Source organism: Setaria italica, chromosome III (assembly GCF_000263155.2).
Source record: "Setaria italica strain Yugu1 chromosome III, Setaria_italica_v2.0, whole genome shotgun sequence".
Taxonomy (NCBI): Eukaryota; Viridiplantae; Streptophyta; class Magnoliopsida; order Poales; family Poaceae; genus Setaria; species Setaria italica.
The window spans coordinates 4,368,933-4,384,822 of NC_028452.1; the positions used below are offsets into that span (position 1 = coordinate 4,368,933).

Genomic DNA, 15,890 nt, shown 5'->3' on the forward strand with positions numbered 1-15,890 from the left:
CAGAACTCGTGTCGTGCCCGGTGGCTGTCCGATGGAGGGCTACCTCGCCTGGGGAGTGGCGCCTGTTCACCGGGGTCCACTGTTGAGTAGTGGGCGTCCCGGCGTCGCCTCCCGCAGGGGGTGGAGTGGACAGCACCCCGGCGTCCGCGGCGAGGGCGCGGCCTTTCCTGTGACCTGGGCGGCGGGAGTAGGTGCGGACGGAGGCGATTTGCGGGTCGTGCACGGGCGAGTTGGGCGGTGGACCACCGGTCGGAGAGGTCTTGCAGCTCCACAACGTGGCAGTCGCGTCGCGGTGACAGGGCCGCGAGCGACATGTCGTGTACGCCGCACAGACCCGAGCGCGCGTGCTGCGGCTGCAATCCCTCGCCAGTTTCCAGCCCAAAAGCCGGAAGGCTGCCACCGCACGTCGCTTGAGCGGCGGGTGCAGGCTGCTGGGTGCACAGAGCGGTCACGGGCGAGGCAGCGGCGTTGTGGGCCCAGGTGAGAGGCGTCAGCAGGCTCACGGGCGCGCCTCCACTTTCGGCGCCTGGGGAACTGCTGTTTGACCTGGTCCCGCTCCCGGCGCCGCCGTCGCCATGGCCGCTGCACCTTGTTTTACAGCACCATCTTCTTCCATCGTTGTAGCCAGCGGCGCCGTATGAACCGGCGGCGGCTGTGAAGCGGCACACTGGAGGAGAGCTGGGCAAAAATCGACTAGGCCCATAGAATAGATTGCGATAGCCGTGTCCTCGCCGATCACGGCGGCAAGCAGGCTGCAGCAGCGCATGGTGTCATCTCCAAGAGCCTGTGGATTATGGGGACGTTTCTTATGCTCATCGCCTGCGTAGCCTGGTCCCTCTGGTTCATCTTCCAGGTCAATAAATTCCTCATCATCATCTTCATCTTCTTCTTTTCCCCGGTGCATCGTCGGTAATGGACCTCTGGAACATCAGATTTTCTGAAAGAAAATTGAGATCAAAAGAACACTGGAGGAACAAGCAATCTATGATCTGTCTACCGATTATATATTTACATTCATTGATACATACGCGCATTGCAGGGGCTGTTGCTCAAGGAGTACCCGAACAAGCTGCTTCAGCCCTGACTCTGTGCATCTTTGGCACGATCCAGTCGTTCCCCATCGCTTTAGCCATGGAGAGGGACCATGGATTCTCCAGATGGAAGCTTGGCCTCGACCTGCCCTTGGTCTCAGTTGCATTCTCTGTATGTCCACCATGTGGAACCCGCTAAACCTGCTCCTCACCGTCTTCTGCTCCTCCCTCCTGGGCCAAACCGTCCACCTTGGAAGGTACCTGTTGTAGCAACCATTAATTTTTCAAGTGTTGTGTTGACAGCAATATCAAGATCTTGCAAATGACACCGAAATGTATTTATTCTCCTTTTGTTCAGCGTTTTGGGTGGGATTCTGTTGGTCGGCGGCCTTTACAGCGTGCTGTGGGGGAAAAGGAAGGAGGAAACTCGATTGGCGATGCCACCGGATCACCTTGAGGAGCAGAGTAGTAGCAAGGAGAAGCAACTCCTCGATGCCAAAGAGTGTGAGGTTAAGGAGCCGGCATCATCAGATCAGCAAGTGTGATGAGGAGAATGCAGTACCCAAGAACTCTATATCGCGCTCTCGCCAGGCAACCGAGGGGAATTCTGAAGTTCTGAAGTTCTTGCCGATTACATGAGGTACCAACTTTGATGGAAAACCTTCCCAGACTGACGGTGGCCATCAGAGAAAATTCCCCCTGACTGCTCTCAAGTGGCACCCGGACAAGCATCAAGGACCTTGACAGGTTAGTGTCATAGACTCATAGTATGTGTTGTCCTTGCATTTTATCATTTTTTCCCACCTCTCTTTAAAGGATTTTGTGATACGGTTATGGACATTCTGGTAACTGGCGCCGAAGCTTACTGGACATTCCAATAGCTACCAGTGAATTCTCACCATGTTTTGCATGTTGTCGTCTTTAAGGAGCTGTTTTGTCATGCATAACCAAATAGAAATGCACAGCGTGCTGGATACATTGTATTGAGTAGGAGAATTGTGGATTGAACATTTAAAACTGCCAAAAACTCCAAGTTATTGATCTGAACACATCTGTATCCTCCAGGCTGAGGCAGAGGAAAGAGCATGCAGTTGCTGATTTCATACTCACTATGATAATCGTACAACTTCCTGCACAGAGTACAGAATAAAGTATAAATATACATAACAGTATATTTCCCACACTATACCACATGAGATGAGAGTAGAATATATAGGACACCACAAACAGATAAGCAAAAGGAAGATGAAAAGACATTAACAACAGCATCCAAGTAAACAATAAGTCCCAGATAGCAGAATATTAACAGATCCTCAGCACACGCTTGCAACAGCATCCACAGTTTCAAACTTGTCCTTCAGATGACGTTGGGTGCTCTGGAACACTGTCGGACCTTCTTCCCTTCACTCTCGTTTTGGGCTTGGCCAGCCATGCCTCTCTGAACATTTGTGGTATTCACCGTCACGTCCTGAGAGATCTCTTCAATTTCTGAACTCCCTGTTTCCTCCTTTCTCCTAGTCCTCTCCTTGAGTTGCCTGCCTCCTGCTCTTTGGGTCCTTTTGTTGTCATTTGCTTTATCAATGTTAATTCCAATCCTGTCGCTCCTCATAATATCTCCTCCAGTTTTCCTACTCTCGTTCCCAGCCCAATCACTGTCGTTTCCTAGGTGGACCACTTGTGGATCATTGTTTTCAGGCTCAACATCCTCTGGCCACAAGCTGCTTTTCTGGACGCCATGGTGCCAAAGCAATGCCCAAATGTGGGTTACGAACTCCCCTCTAGAGAGACACTTCTTGTGTGCCTGTGCACTCGACGTGGGTGCAATGTGTATAAGTAACTCTGTCCATACCTCTGCTAGAACCTCCCAGCGGCGTTCCTCACTCAGATGATTGAGCAGTTCCTTGCCCAATGCCACACCTTGTTTCAATACATCCTCTTTCTCAAAGTCTTTAATAGGTTTCTCTGCTTCGTCCATCAGTTTTCTGAACCTTTTCTGTAATGAATCACAATCTTTCAGAAGACCATCACGGGCACTCTTCACGGTTTTCTGGAAGACAATCTTGGGAACAAGGAAGCTATCAGGGATCAGCTCAGGCTTTGAAACCAGGAGATATGCGCAGTACCGTGACAAGCTATTCGCAATGATATATGTTTTCCGGAGATGATCAGGCAACTTCCCATCCACTTTCTTCTTGTCTTCCATTTCCATTTTTGATTTGGATAAGCAACAATTTGTGAGCCATGACCAGATGCTATCTTTCTTCTCACTCACGTCCATAAGATACGGTTTTGATGAGCAGCAGGAAGTGAACCAAGACCAGAGGGAACATGGAAACCTAGGATTGCTCAAGTTTACTCCGTAATCTGTGGCAAGCGCCATCTCGCAGAGGCTGGTTGCAATGTGCCACACAAGAATAATGTGTGAGCTCGTCGGTAGAACGATGTCAGTGCTTGTTGGCACGACGATGTGAGAGCTTGTCGACAGGACGATGTTAGTGCTTGTCGGCAGGACGATATGAGCGCTTGTCTGCAGGACCATGTCAGGGTTTTCCGGGACGACGAAGTGAGTGCTTGCCGGCAGGATGATCTGAGTGCTTGTCGGAAGGACGATCTGAGTGCTTGTTGGCAGGACCATCTGAGTGCTCCTCTCTTGTGCAGTGTAAGCCTGGTAGTTCTGCAACTGCTTCCTAAGGTTGTTGTTAGACAATGTCTTGATGACCCCGGGCAGATCAGAACCTTGCTCATTCTCCAGTATTTTGATGAGCTTCTCCAGGACTGCCTGCCTGACATACTCCGGAACTTTGATGGCTCCACTGAGCGCTGCCCCATCATCCTTCTTTGGAATTATTCCTGTGGTTAAGTTGTGAATGAAGTTCCAAAATCTTGGTCTGTCATCATATGACTGCACGAAGACATACTGGTCAATGAACCCATGCCACCTCTTATCAGTAATCTTAGATCTGGAGAAATATAGTAGAATGCTGTCCACCCATGTATCTACATATTCGTGGGTTCTCTTGCGCTTCCGCTGCACATACTCGCACCACATGATTAATCTTGTCCAGTCTGAATGTAAGTAGGTTATCATCTCCCATATCTCCTTCACAATCATCAAGAAAATGAATACCCAAGTAATGATTATGTCGACATTAAAACCCTTCACCTGATTGACAAGCTCGCCATTAGGGGGCTTATAGACCTTTCGGATGTCCACAGCAAGCCAGCAGAGAGCACAGATGGTCAGTATGGGTGGAAGCGGAATCGACATGAGAGATCGGAGCCCACTCCAGAACACCATGGGGTAGCGGGTGTTGAAATAGTCATGGAGGAAGGCAAGCTGCAGCTCCATGATCTTCAGGGCATCGCTGGTACCCACCTTCCCGTCAATTATGTTCTTGACCAGCTTTCGGTTGATGTCAAATATACGCCGTCCTTGCAGAGTCACATCCTCGAGCCTGCACCGCAGCAGCCTGGACAAGGCGAAGGCCAGAGAGAGATCTTTCCCATCCTTAAACTGCTTATGTGGCTCATGAATAGGACAGTCCCAAATCTTGTCCAGCGTGACCAGTGGCGACGTCTTCTTCTGCTTAGTAGCAGCCTGGTCGGTAGACAACGCGTACTGAGGCTTCTTTAGTTTGAAACCTCCTTTCTGCTTTGTTTCTCCGTAGACCAAGTACTTGTAGCCTTTCATCGTCACCGGGTCGAATTCTTGCTTCATGTTGGTTTCGTCGTGCATGGCGCTCATGTGCTCTGCAACAAGCTCCGAACTCCCGCCATGCCAGACGGCACGGGACGCCAGGTTATGTGAAGAAAATCTGTACCCGCTCCTCACTATCTGCAGGCCCCAGACCAACCACAGTGGACCCTTGAATCTGGATCCACGCGTCCAATTCAAGAATGCCGATCCCAGGAGCTTGAACACGTTCCTCCATTCGGTGAACCTTCGCCCACGACGGTCAGGAACGCCATAGCCGGAGATGTAATCTGCACTGTAACGGAAATTGACGAGCACAAGAGCCCAGACTGGGAACAGCTGGTTCTTGAAAGGCGCCGACTGCATGGCCCCCAGGAGGTAGACGACGATGGAGTCGCAGACCGCGTCAAAGACACTGAAGACGGATCTCATGAACGAGTTGTGGATGATGCGGCGGAAGAAGTCCATGAGGAACATGGCAAAGAACAGTAGTGTGGCGAGGGCCACCAGGAATTCTATGCGAAACAAGATGACTGTTTTCTTGTTCAACATGATGAACACGGATGCCGCATGTTCGCGGATATCACCGGGGCTCACCATCCTCCCAGCTCCCGGGCGGTGCCTGCATGGTCAAGGTCATTTTGCAAAGTAAGTAAAGATACCAGCTTTTTTCTGAAGAAATAAAACCATCACAATTCACAGCACATAGTCACAGTTCGAACAAACTTGAACAGATTAACGACGTGCTTAACCCATCACTACCTGAACTTTGTATAAACACCCAAGAATAAAACTTGAGGCGTACGCTGGATTATGGAGGTTACATGTTGCTGCTGATTTCATTGAACTATAGTAACCGAGAATCTTGTTGGTTTTCACTATTATTCGTATATTGTTGCCATTTGAAAATAAACAGAAACCAGACATGCTTTTTCCGATGTATATGAGAACCTTACAGACCATTTCACGCTTGTTCGAAGTTGAGGAAATATGCATGCGATGCAAAGGTAATTCCCCAGAGCTTATGTTTGTGTACAACTGTGAAACAAAGTGAGCTGTTTTTACTTACTTGGACGCATTAGCTGCTGAAGGGCGATGTCAGGAACCGGGGCGCTTCGTGTGATTGCTCTTGCCAGTTCCGAACCAACACCTCCTTGGAGGGACAACACGCCCAGAAGGTCAGATCTATGATAACGAGGTGCCGATGATGATAAAATAAGATCTAATCCACCTTGACACATCATTCAAGTTTAACAAATAATTTCGCTTCAGCAGGTCCTCTCTTTGTGTCTGTATATATTTAAGCACTCAAATTTACTTAGTATCGCTTACTTTATCAAGTTTTGGGCCAACTAATATAAACGCAATCATGTGACTAGTTAGACGTTCTTTTCATACTGAATAGATGGTACCATGTAATTAATAATACTAATCATCAACCCGTACCACCAAACTAAAATTATTTTGAGTAGGAAAAAGTCCACCTTACTCCCTTCGCCTATCCACTTTATCCGCTTAACCCCTTAACAAAATTTGGGTCACCTTACTCCCCTGAACTATTTTATTTGGTCTAATCTACCCCTAATTAGATTTCTCTATTTTATTTCTCCATGTATGAGTTGAATTTTGAGTTCAAGTTTAACAAATAATTTCACTTCACCAGCTCCTCTCTTTGGGTCTGTATATATTTAAGCACTCAAGTCAGTGGTAAACGTTCATCTTTTTTATGCAGCAAATTTACTTAGTATCGCTTTCTTTATCAAGTTTTGGGCCCACTAATATAAACGCAATCATGTGGCTAGTTAGACGTTCTTTTCATACTGAATAGATGGTACCACGTAATTAATAATACTAATCATCAACCCGTACAACCGAACTAAAATTATTTTGAGTAGGAAAAAGTCCACCTTACTCCTTTCGCCTATCCACTTTGTCCGCTTAACTCCTTAACCAAATTTAGACTCACCTTACTCTCCTGAACCATTTTATTTGGTCTAATCTACCCCTAATTAGATTTCTCTATTTTATTTCTCCATGTATGAGTTGAATTTTGAGTTCAAGTTTAACAAATAATTTCGCTTCACCGGGTCCTCTCTTTGGGTCTGTATATATTTAAGCACTCAAGTCAGTGGTAAACGTGCATCTTTTTTATGCAGCAAATTTACTTAGTATCGCTTACTTTATCAAGTTTTGGACCAACTAATATAAACGCAATCATGTGGTAGCGGCTAGGCGCTGGATATCATCTTTCTAGTTAGACGTTCTTTTCGTCCTGAATAGATGGTACCACGTAGATTTATGTTCCTCTCTTAGACTATACAAGCACCAATTCCTTGCATTACTACCAGATAATGTGACGATCTATTCTGTCTCATGTCGTCTCAATTCGTTAAGACGTAACTGTCCTTAGCTTTCATGCGGTTGGGAAAGCTATCTAGCACGTTGACTCAAAGGTTCAAGCGGTGTTTGGTTTGAGGCTGCTAAATTTTAGGGACTTAGTCCCTTTTATATAGTCCCTAAAATGCTAAGTAGGGTGGTTTAGCCCTTTAGTCCCTAGGAGGTTACTAAAAGGGACTAAAAGTGAGGTGTGCCCCTCATTAATACCCCGTGCCTCCCTCCCCACCCCCACCCCACCTGTCCTGAGTCCGTCCGCCTCACCGCCACCCTCGTCGCGCGGTCGCCGCCACGGCGAGCGCTGCGGAGGCCGCCCCCGTGAGCCGCCCTGCCACCGCTGCCGTCCTCCTTCCCGCCCAGCCCCCGCCACCCTCCCTCCCACCCGCCCAACCCCCGCCGTCGAGGTCGTTCAGATCCACGATGGCGGTCGGCGCATCAGATCCTCCTCCTCGCGCTCCTTCACCCTGCCACAGCGACCGTGCGGCACAAGCACCGCCTTGGCGCGTCCCTACTCGCCGCCTTGCACTTCTTCGAGGTGGACCGTCCCTACTCCACGCTGCTTCTCTCCAGCACCTTCGGAGCCACCTACAGTCGGCCCCCTGCCAACGCCGCCTACACACCGCCAGCCTGCCTCTCCGCGGCGCGGGCCGCCTCCGCCGCATGGGCCTCGCACTTGCCGTGCTCGAGTGGACTAGGGTATGGATTAGGGGTAGTTTGGTCTTTGTTCAACTGCTTTAATGGCTTTTAGTCACTAGAAACAGACGGGGGATTAAAGTTTAGTCCAATGAATATGAGGAACTAAAGCTTAGTTTAGTCCTTAAAGGAACCAAACAGGGCCCAAGTTGCCTTAAATTTATACTGTATGTACTTATATGATCTTTAAAGAGGCGGTCCCCTGATTTTTCTTCAACAAATTGATTCCTTTCTCCCTCCCCCTCTCTCCCTCTCTCTCTCCTCGTTTGCTCACCAAGATGACAGTATCAGTGCCTTCGTTGGCCTCGATCTTCTCTTTGCTCATCCCCGTTCAGTCCTTATTGTTATATCCTGTTTGGTTGGTTGCCCATCTTGCTGCTGCAACTGCAATCCCATTTATGGGTCAAACTCCCTTTTTCTTTTGCATGGCCTCATGTGCGCAACGCGCATGCAAATATATAGTGCAAGATTCAAGACGGTACATGAATTATTAGAGTTATTTAATTAATATTTCACATTCTGGCCTCACTAAACATGTCCAGACTAGCAAGTATCAGATGAATGACTCCATCCCACACAGTACACAGTACGTAAGAGCATTCATTGCCAGAGAGAGAGAGAGAGAGAGAGAGAGAGAGAGAGAAGATGGGAACAAGCCCCGCGGATGCTGCCGATGCAATCCTGCTCACCTTGGAGAACCTGTTCAAGCTGGACAAGGTTACTCGCCTGGCCAGTGTGGAGCTGTGGGTGCTGCTGACGACGGTGCTGCTGTTGCTGAGGTTCGCCTTCGACTTCACGGGGCCATGGTTTGGGAACCCGCGCAGGATGTTCTTCGTCGTCACCCTGGAGATACTGAACCAAAACCTGGTGATCTACACCATGGGTTTGATGCAGCTCTCGGGCGCGAGGGTGAACGACTACTTCCAGGTGTGGGCGGTGCTCCTGGTGACCCTGCAGTACAGCGTCAAGATCGGGCGCCCCTACACCCCGTCCAAGCAGGTCCCGTTGCTGGACCTCATGTCCTCCTTGTGGTCAGCCAATCTCCTCCGGGTGCAGACTTTCTACCTCCTCAGGATCCCTCTCTGGCTCATCTGGTCCCTGAATGCAGTTCGCATCGTCTCGCTCTTCGTCACCTCCGGTAAAGGGGAGACGAATAACCAGGAGAGCATGAGGCTGGTGTGCGACTACATGAGCTACGAGAACACTCTCTCCTCCATCCCTGTCCCTGATGATGGCCAGAAGGAATCCAAATTCTCCATGAGCGGGTACAAGTACCTGGTGCATGGCGAGCACCGGGTTCTCAAGCAAGTCCAAGAGGACCCGACAAGAAGTGAGAGCAGCTACAAGATCCGACTGGATCCGTATGGAGCCCACAAGGAGCAGCTCGTCACCGTAGAGAAGGTGTGGGATGACACCAGCGAGAGCGGGTTGCTGGGGGGCACGGCAGACCCTGGCAACCATCACAAGGACCTGTGCCTCTCGTTCGCGCTGTACAAGCTGCTGCGCCGCCGGTTCTACGACCTCCCAATGCACGAGCTGAAGAGGCGGCAGGGGAAGGAGAAGATCCGCAGCCTCATCTTCGGCTACATCCTCCGTGACTACGAGAGGGCCTTCCGTGTCACAGGGGTGGAGCTGTCCTTCCTCCAAGACCTGTTCTACAGCAAGCACGCCACCATGTTTGCCGCCGGGCTCCGGGTCCCGTTTTGGAGCCTGCTGCTGTCCCTGGCCTTGGCCACGGTGACGGGGTATGTCCGGTACATACCCGGGAGGATGGATCCAGCGGACCGGAACAGGATCACGCACGGCGTGTTCATCACCCGCCTCATCGTCGCCATCATCGTTCTCAAGGAGCTCCTGGAGATTGTCCTCTACGTGTTCTCACAGTGGGCCTGTGTTCTGATGCTGTGCAAGTACGTGCAGCATCAGGGCTTGCGGCGTCCAGCGGTGGAGAGCGTGATGAGGCTCTTGCTCTGTTTCGGCAGCAAAGCCAAGTGGAATCATCAGATGGTCCGTCAGCAGAACCTTCTGGTCACATTCGGTTTGATCAAGCCAGGTGCCCTACCTCCACTTACGATGAAGACGGTATACCGTCGAGGGGTAGTGCTTGGAACAACCGGCCTCAAGGATTACACGAAGAATGCACTGTTGAATTCGCTTGTTAATTTGAAGGAGAAAAGGCTAGCGTTGGATGACTACTTCTCGAACGCCTTCAAATCGAATGAGAAGGTGCTCAAGCTCAAGTGGACATGCAACCTCAAGGTAGACACCCACATCATTCTGGTCTGGCACATCGCAACCTGCCTCTGCGAGATCCACTTCTTCGACGAGGTCAAGGTGCTCAAGGCTGTGCGGCAACCGCAGCCGTTCATGAAGGAACCAAACGGGACGCTACCAGTGGCTACTACTGATGAGCAAGACGAGTCCGAAGAATCTGTGTGGTCAGACAAGTACGCAACTGCAGTCAGTTTATCTAACTACTGTGTGTATCTGGTAATGAAAGCACTGGTGCCGGATAATGGCCTCGTTGCCAAGAAGGTCCTTAATGAGGTAATCCGAGAAATCGACTACGTTATCACTTCCAAAAGAAAGCTGCTTAGATCCATGAAAATGGAAGAGGTATACACTTGTCTTATGGAGACAGTAGACAAGCCCTGCAACAACCGTGACCACGATCAACGAGGGGGCCCTGACGTGGAAGCAGTAGCACAGGAGGAAGGTGATCATCAGGTAGAAAACGAAGAGGACTATGAAAAACTCGACATCGGGTGTTCCCTAACAAGGATGGGTGCAGTGCTCGGAAAGAAGCTGACGGAGGTGTATCATGGCGACGCAGCAGGTCTCTGGAGGGACCTGCAAAGCTTCTGGATGGGGTTCCTCCTCCACTTGGCGGCGCACACGAGGGCAGCCACGCACGCGAAGCATCTCGCCGGCGACAGTGAGCTCATCACACACCTGTGGGCGCTGCTTACGCACGCCGGCTTTTGTGAGAACCACCACGAGGAGGCCGTAGACCAGGACGAGATCGTCCCGGATATCAACCAGGAAGCCAGCCGATGAAAATCAAATCATTATTCGAATCCTTCGCGAGCTCGCATCCATGTCGCATGTTTTTCTTCTGCTCTTGGTGTTTAATTTGTTCCTACTGTTTTTTTTTTAAACTGTATACCTAGCAGAGATTGCCAGGTTTGTATTAATTAATAGAGGAGAGAGTCCATTTGTTCCTACTGTCATTTTTACTGTATATATATGAATGCGTGTGTCTACTTCAGATAGCAAATCCAGATCGGTTTTATTCAATAAAGATGTAATCTTTAAATGCCACTCTAATTTCCCTGCTCTTTTTCTAGCTATCTTACTTCTTACGCTGATTAGAATTGGAGGCACGTTAGAAAAACGATATAAATTCTAGTAATTCTCATAAAAATCATACACATCCAAGTATCCAACAATCAATTGGACCAACTGTAGCCATTAAATTAGATCTATTTTTTAAAAAAAAGTTATCCACCTCTATTATTATAAAATAGCCTACAATATATATAAATTATCCACGTCTACCGCTATCAAATATCATAATGTGACCTCTAAATTTATATCTAAATTACCTACCTCTGTTATTATTAAATAGCATAAAGTGGTCCCTTAATCTATATCTAAATTAACTAACTCTACCATTACAATAACAAGCTAAAGTAACTCACGGGATCCATGTATAAATTACCCAAATCTGTTATTATAAATAACCTAAACTAGCTACTTAAATCTATATCTAAATTTTTCAAATTGCCATTATAAAAATAACCTAAAGTAACCTGTAATCTTCATCGATAATTCACCTTTTCCAGTGTAAAAAATATAAATAACCCTCTAAATTTGCCTATGAATTACCCAACTCTAACCTTGAAGAATCCCCAAATTCGTGTATAAGTTGCATACCCATGTCATTATAAAAAAAATGTAAAATAACCCTTATCTCAAGTAACCCTCTAAAAGTTGTATAAATTATCCACCTTCATTATTTAAAAATAACATAAAAGAATGGTTAAATTTACATCTTAATTATCTACCTCTTTTATTATAGACAACTGCATGCTTATTGGTGCACATGCATCGTTCGTCTCATGAAAAATGTATTCCTACTTCAAGGAAGCTAGGCCGCATGGCCGTGGTAATATATACTGCAGCTGAGTTGAGAAATGGCTGGGGGTAATTCACAGTGAACGCCCAAAGTTTATCTATAGGTAGGACTTGTGAGATGATCGCTACAATGACAGTAGGTCTGGTGATATTTTTTTGGGGGTGGTTAAATTAAAGTGGGAATCTTTTAGCGGGTTAGAACTAACCAATATATAAGAATTATGCATGCGCATCTGGATGGTTGCATATCTGTTGTTATCTGATGTGCTATTCGGTTTCGTAACTAATGGTAACAATTTTTTAACTAATGCAACCTTTCTTTAGTGCCTACGGAATGCAAGAAACGCAACTAGCAAATGCAGGTGAAATGCACTACTTGGCATGCGCTGAAATTTGTCGCAGAGCTCAATCTTATGCTCAACAAGCTATTGATCAACTCGAGGGAAGAAGCCGAAGCCAATTGAATGAAAGGCTAAGGAACCTGTGAAATGGTCACCACCACAAACGGATTTCTAAAGCTGAATTTTGATGCTGCATATACTACACCGATACACATTCAGGGTGCTGGGGTTTTATCGCTCGAGACTCATCAGGGAGTTCCCAAGCGGCAGGAGAGGGGAAAATTCAGTCAGCAAGTGATGCCTTTCATGCAGAAGCTTTGGCCTGCATCCAAACTCTGCAGTTTGCAGCTGATGCAGGCATAGGAAGAATCGAGTTGGAAACAGATGCCTTCCCTGCTGTGAAAAATGAACTACACAAAAGCAGTTATCTCTGAAAGCTAAGGAGTATCCCTACCCAGAAAGCCAAACCAAAGGGAGCCTTAGCCCATAGCCCCATATGTACAAACTCGATTCTCTGCCGCCGACGGCGCGCCCCTCCTGGATGAGCGCCGTCGCCTTTTGGAGCTTGAGCCACAGGAAGCGCCACCAGGCGGTTTATCAGGGGAGCAAAGAGGCCAAGAGCGAGAGCAGCTGGGAGGGAGAAGCGGAGTGGAGCGGAGCCGGTTTGGGGCGGTGCCAAACGCACAAACCTCTCTAGAGCCCTGCGCCCGCCCCCAATCACAATGGCCAGCCCCGGCGGCACCGCGCTCCAGCGGCACGCAGCCGTGGCCGTCCTTCGCGCGGCGGCCGCCTCTGGCGAACTATCCAAGGGGAAGGCTCTCCACGCCAGGATCATCAAAGCCGCTCATTTTGATGTGGTCCTGCGCAACAACCTCATCTCCTACTACGCCAAGTGCGGCCAGGTTGGGCTCGCTCGTAAGGTGTTCGACGCAATGCCCTACCGGAACGCCGTGTCCGGGAATCTGCTCATGTCCGGATACGCTTCCGCTGGGCGCCATAAGGACTCGCTTGCGCTGCTCAGGGTGGTCGACTTTGGCCTGAACGAGTATATTCTATCGGCGGCAGTGGCTGCAAGCGCACATGTCCGGAGCTATGACATTGGGAGGCAGTGCCATGGATATGCTGTTAAGGCTGGTCTGGCGGAACAACCTTATGTTCGCAACACAGTGCTGCATATGTACTGTCAGTGACTCAGTGTGCTCATATGGAGGATGCGGTGAAGGTATTTGAGAATGTGTCTGGTTTTGATGCATTCACGTTCAACTCGATGATAAATGGGTTTCTTGATTGGGGGCAGTTGGATGGTTCGGTCAGGATTGTAACAGATATGATGGGAGAAATTGAGAGATGGGATCATGTGTCATATGTCGCAGTTCTTGGGCATTGTGCTAGCATGAAGGACATGGTGCTTGGTGGTCAGGTGCATGCCCAAGCTTTGAAGAGGAGGCTTCAACTGAATGTTTTTGTGGGGAGTGCACTTGTTGATATGTATGGGAAATGTGACTGTGCCCATGACGCTCAATGTGCATTCGATGTCCTGCCAGAAAAGAATTTCTTTTCTTGGACGGCTGTTATGACTGCTTACACTCAAAATGAGCTGTATGAAGATGCATTGCAATTGTTCTTGGACATGGAAATGGAAAGAATTAAGCCAAATGAATTCACTTATGCTGTGGGTCTCAATAGCTGTGCTGGTCTTGCAGCCTTGAGAAATGGTAACGCCCTTAGTTCCTGTGCTTTGAAGACTGGGCACTGGGCCCATTTGGTAGTCGGAAACGCCCTCATGAACATGTACTCAAAGAGTGGCAGCATCGAGGATGCATGTAGAGTCTTCACTTCCATGCCATTATGTGATGTAATCTCTTGGAATTTGATCATCACAGGCTATGCGCATCATGGTCTCGCAAGGGAAGCAATGGAAGTATTTCATTATATGCTATCTGCAGAAGAAGTCCCGTCTTATGTTACTTTCATTGGAGTGTTGTCAGCTTGTGCTCAGTTGGGTCTTGTTGATGAAGGATTCTACTACTTGAATACGATGATGAAGGAAGTCGGAGTTACACCTGGAAACGAACATTATACTTGTATGGTTGGTTTGTTATGCAGAGCTGGACGGCTAGATGAGGCTGAGCGGTTCATAGTGGATAATGGCATTGGCATAGATGTTGTTGCTTCGCGATCACTGCTAAGTTCTTGCCAGATATATCGAAATTATGGCCTGGGTCATCGAGTAGCCGAACAGATTCTTCAGTTGAAGCCCAATGATATTGGAACCTATGTTTTGCTCTCTAACATGTATGCAAAAGCCAACTGATGGGATGGTGTTGTGAAGTTACGGAAGCAGATGAGAGACAGGGGCGTTAGGAAAGAACCTGGTGTTGGTTGGATTCAAGTGGGAAGTGATGTTCATGTTTTCACATCGGAGGACAAGGCACATCCACAAATTGACCAGATCACTGTAAAACTTGAAGAGCTGATCGACCAGATAAAAGCAATTGGATATGTTCCAAACTTTGCAGTGGTCCTACATGATATTGAGGATGAACAAAAAGAGGAGCACCTTATGTATCACAGTGAGAAATTGGCTCTAGCATTCGCCCTTATTCACACCCCTAAGGGAGCAACAATCCGTATCATGAAAAACCTCAGGATCTGTGATGATTGCCATGTTGCTATCGAGCTCATATCAACTGTCACTAGCAGAAAAATAGTTGTAAGGGATGCCATTAGATTTCATTGTGTAGAAGGTGGGGTTTGCTCATGTGATGACTATTGGTGATTTGTGGTGCAACTGTCTTGATAACACGTGCCTGTTTTGTTAGGTTAGTGAAGCACGACAGTAGCCACAGTTGTGCTCAAATTCCTGAGCATTCTTACTTAGTAATTCACTAAATGTCCAGATATGTCTGCGAAGTAGCGCTCCTGACAACAGGCATTGTACAAATTCAGTTGTTCAGCTTATCGAATTTGTACAGCGTCTGAGGAAGAGGGCCAAAGGGCAAGACGACCCAGTTCGATGATTGGCAGAGAAAAGACATTCATGCCTCAGCAATTCACTTGACACAATAGAGCTATATAAGACCAGAATCCACTTGTAAATATATGTAGAGGTTGGAGTTTGTTCAAGTGATGATTATCGGAATTATGGTGCAAATTTATTGATAACATGAGGCCTGTTGAGTCAGTTTAGTGAAGCAACTGGTAGCATTCCACCGCACAGGACTGTATCGCCTAACCATCAGATATCATCAGTCATCATTACAGTATGGCTATCATGCACATCTTCTGTATCATAATATCATACGCTGGTATTTCTGAGCACAGGAGTGTTTGACTGGTGGCTGCAACTGACCGCAACAAGTAAATTTTACCTTACCATCAGCATTCCAAAGCAACACTGCAGGCTTGCATCTTGTATTATCCTAGATTCTTTCTAGAAATCGAGTGAAGAGAGAGAGATGCATTTTCCGCAACGTCATCATCATGCACGCAAGGATTCTACATCCCATTTCCATCCACATACGTACGGATTTTTGCCTGCCAGATCGGCAGATCGCGAACACTTCTTCAGGGAGTTGAATCCGTGCCTGAAAGGCTGGA

General features: G+C 48.0%; 2 protein-coding genes, 1 long non-coding RNA gene and 1 pseudogene across 3 annotated transcripts; 3 read left to right on the forward strand and 1 right to left on the reverse strand.

Moving 5' to 3' along the window:
• Positions 1-346: 346 nt before the first annotated feature.
• LOC101784280 lies at positions 347-1,905 on the forward strand. The gene is made up of 3 exons (XR_214800.2): positions 347-853; positions 1,040-1,288; positions 1,390-1,905. It is a non-coding gene; the product is annotated as an uncharacterized LOC101784280 (long non-coding RNA).
• A 136-nt stretch (positions 1,906-2,041) lies between these two features.
• On the reverse strand, positions 2,042-6,274 carry LOC101784546. The gene is made up of 2 exons (XM_004960494.3): positions 5,795-6,274; positions 2,042-5,347 (listed from the first exon to the last, which is right to left on the reverse strand). The coding sequence occupies exon 2, from the start codon at positions 5,323-5,325 to the stop codon at positions 2,389-2,391; it is 2,937 nt and encodes a 978-aa protein (XP_004960551.1). The 5' UTR covers positions 5,326-5,347; positions 5,795-6,274; the 3' UTR covers positions 2,042-2,388.
• Positions 6,275-7,852: 1,578 nt separating this feature from the next.
• Positions 7,853-11,133, forward strand: LOC101784946. The gene is made up of 2 exons (XM_022825603.1): positions 7,853-8,591; positions 8,707-11,133. Exons 1-2 carry the CDS (start codon positions 8,370-8,372, stop codon positions 10,867-10,869), a joined length of 2,385 nt encoding a protein of 794 aa, XP_022681338.1. The 5' UTR covers positions 7,853-8,369; the 3' UTR covers positions 10,870-11,133.
• A 1,317-nt stretch (positions 11,134-12,450) lies between these two features.
• On the forward strand, positions 12,451-15,609 carry LOC101785340 (annotated as a pseudogene).
• Positions 15,610-15,890: the final 281 nt, after the last annotated feature.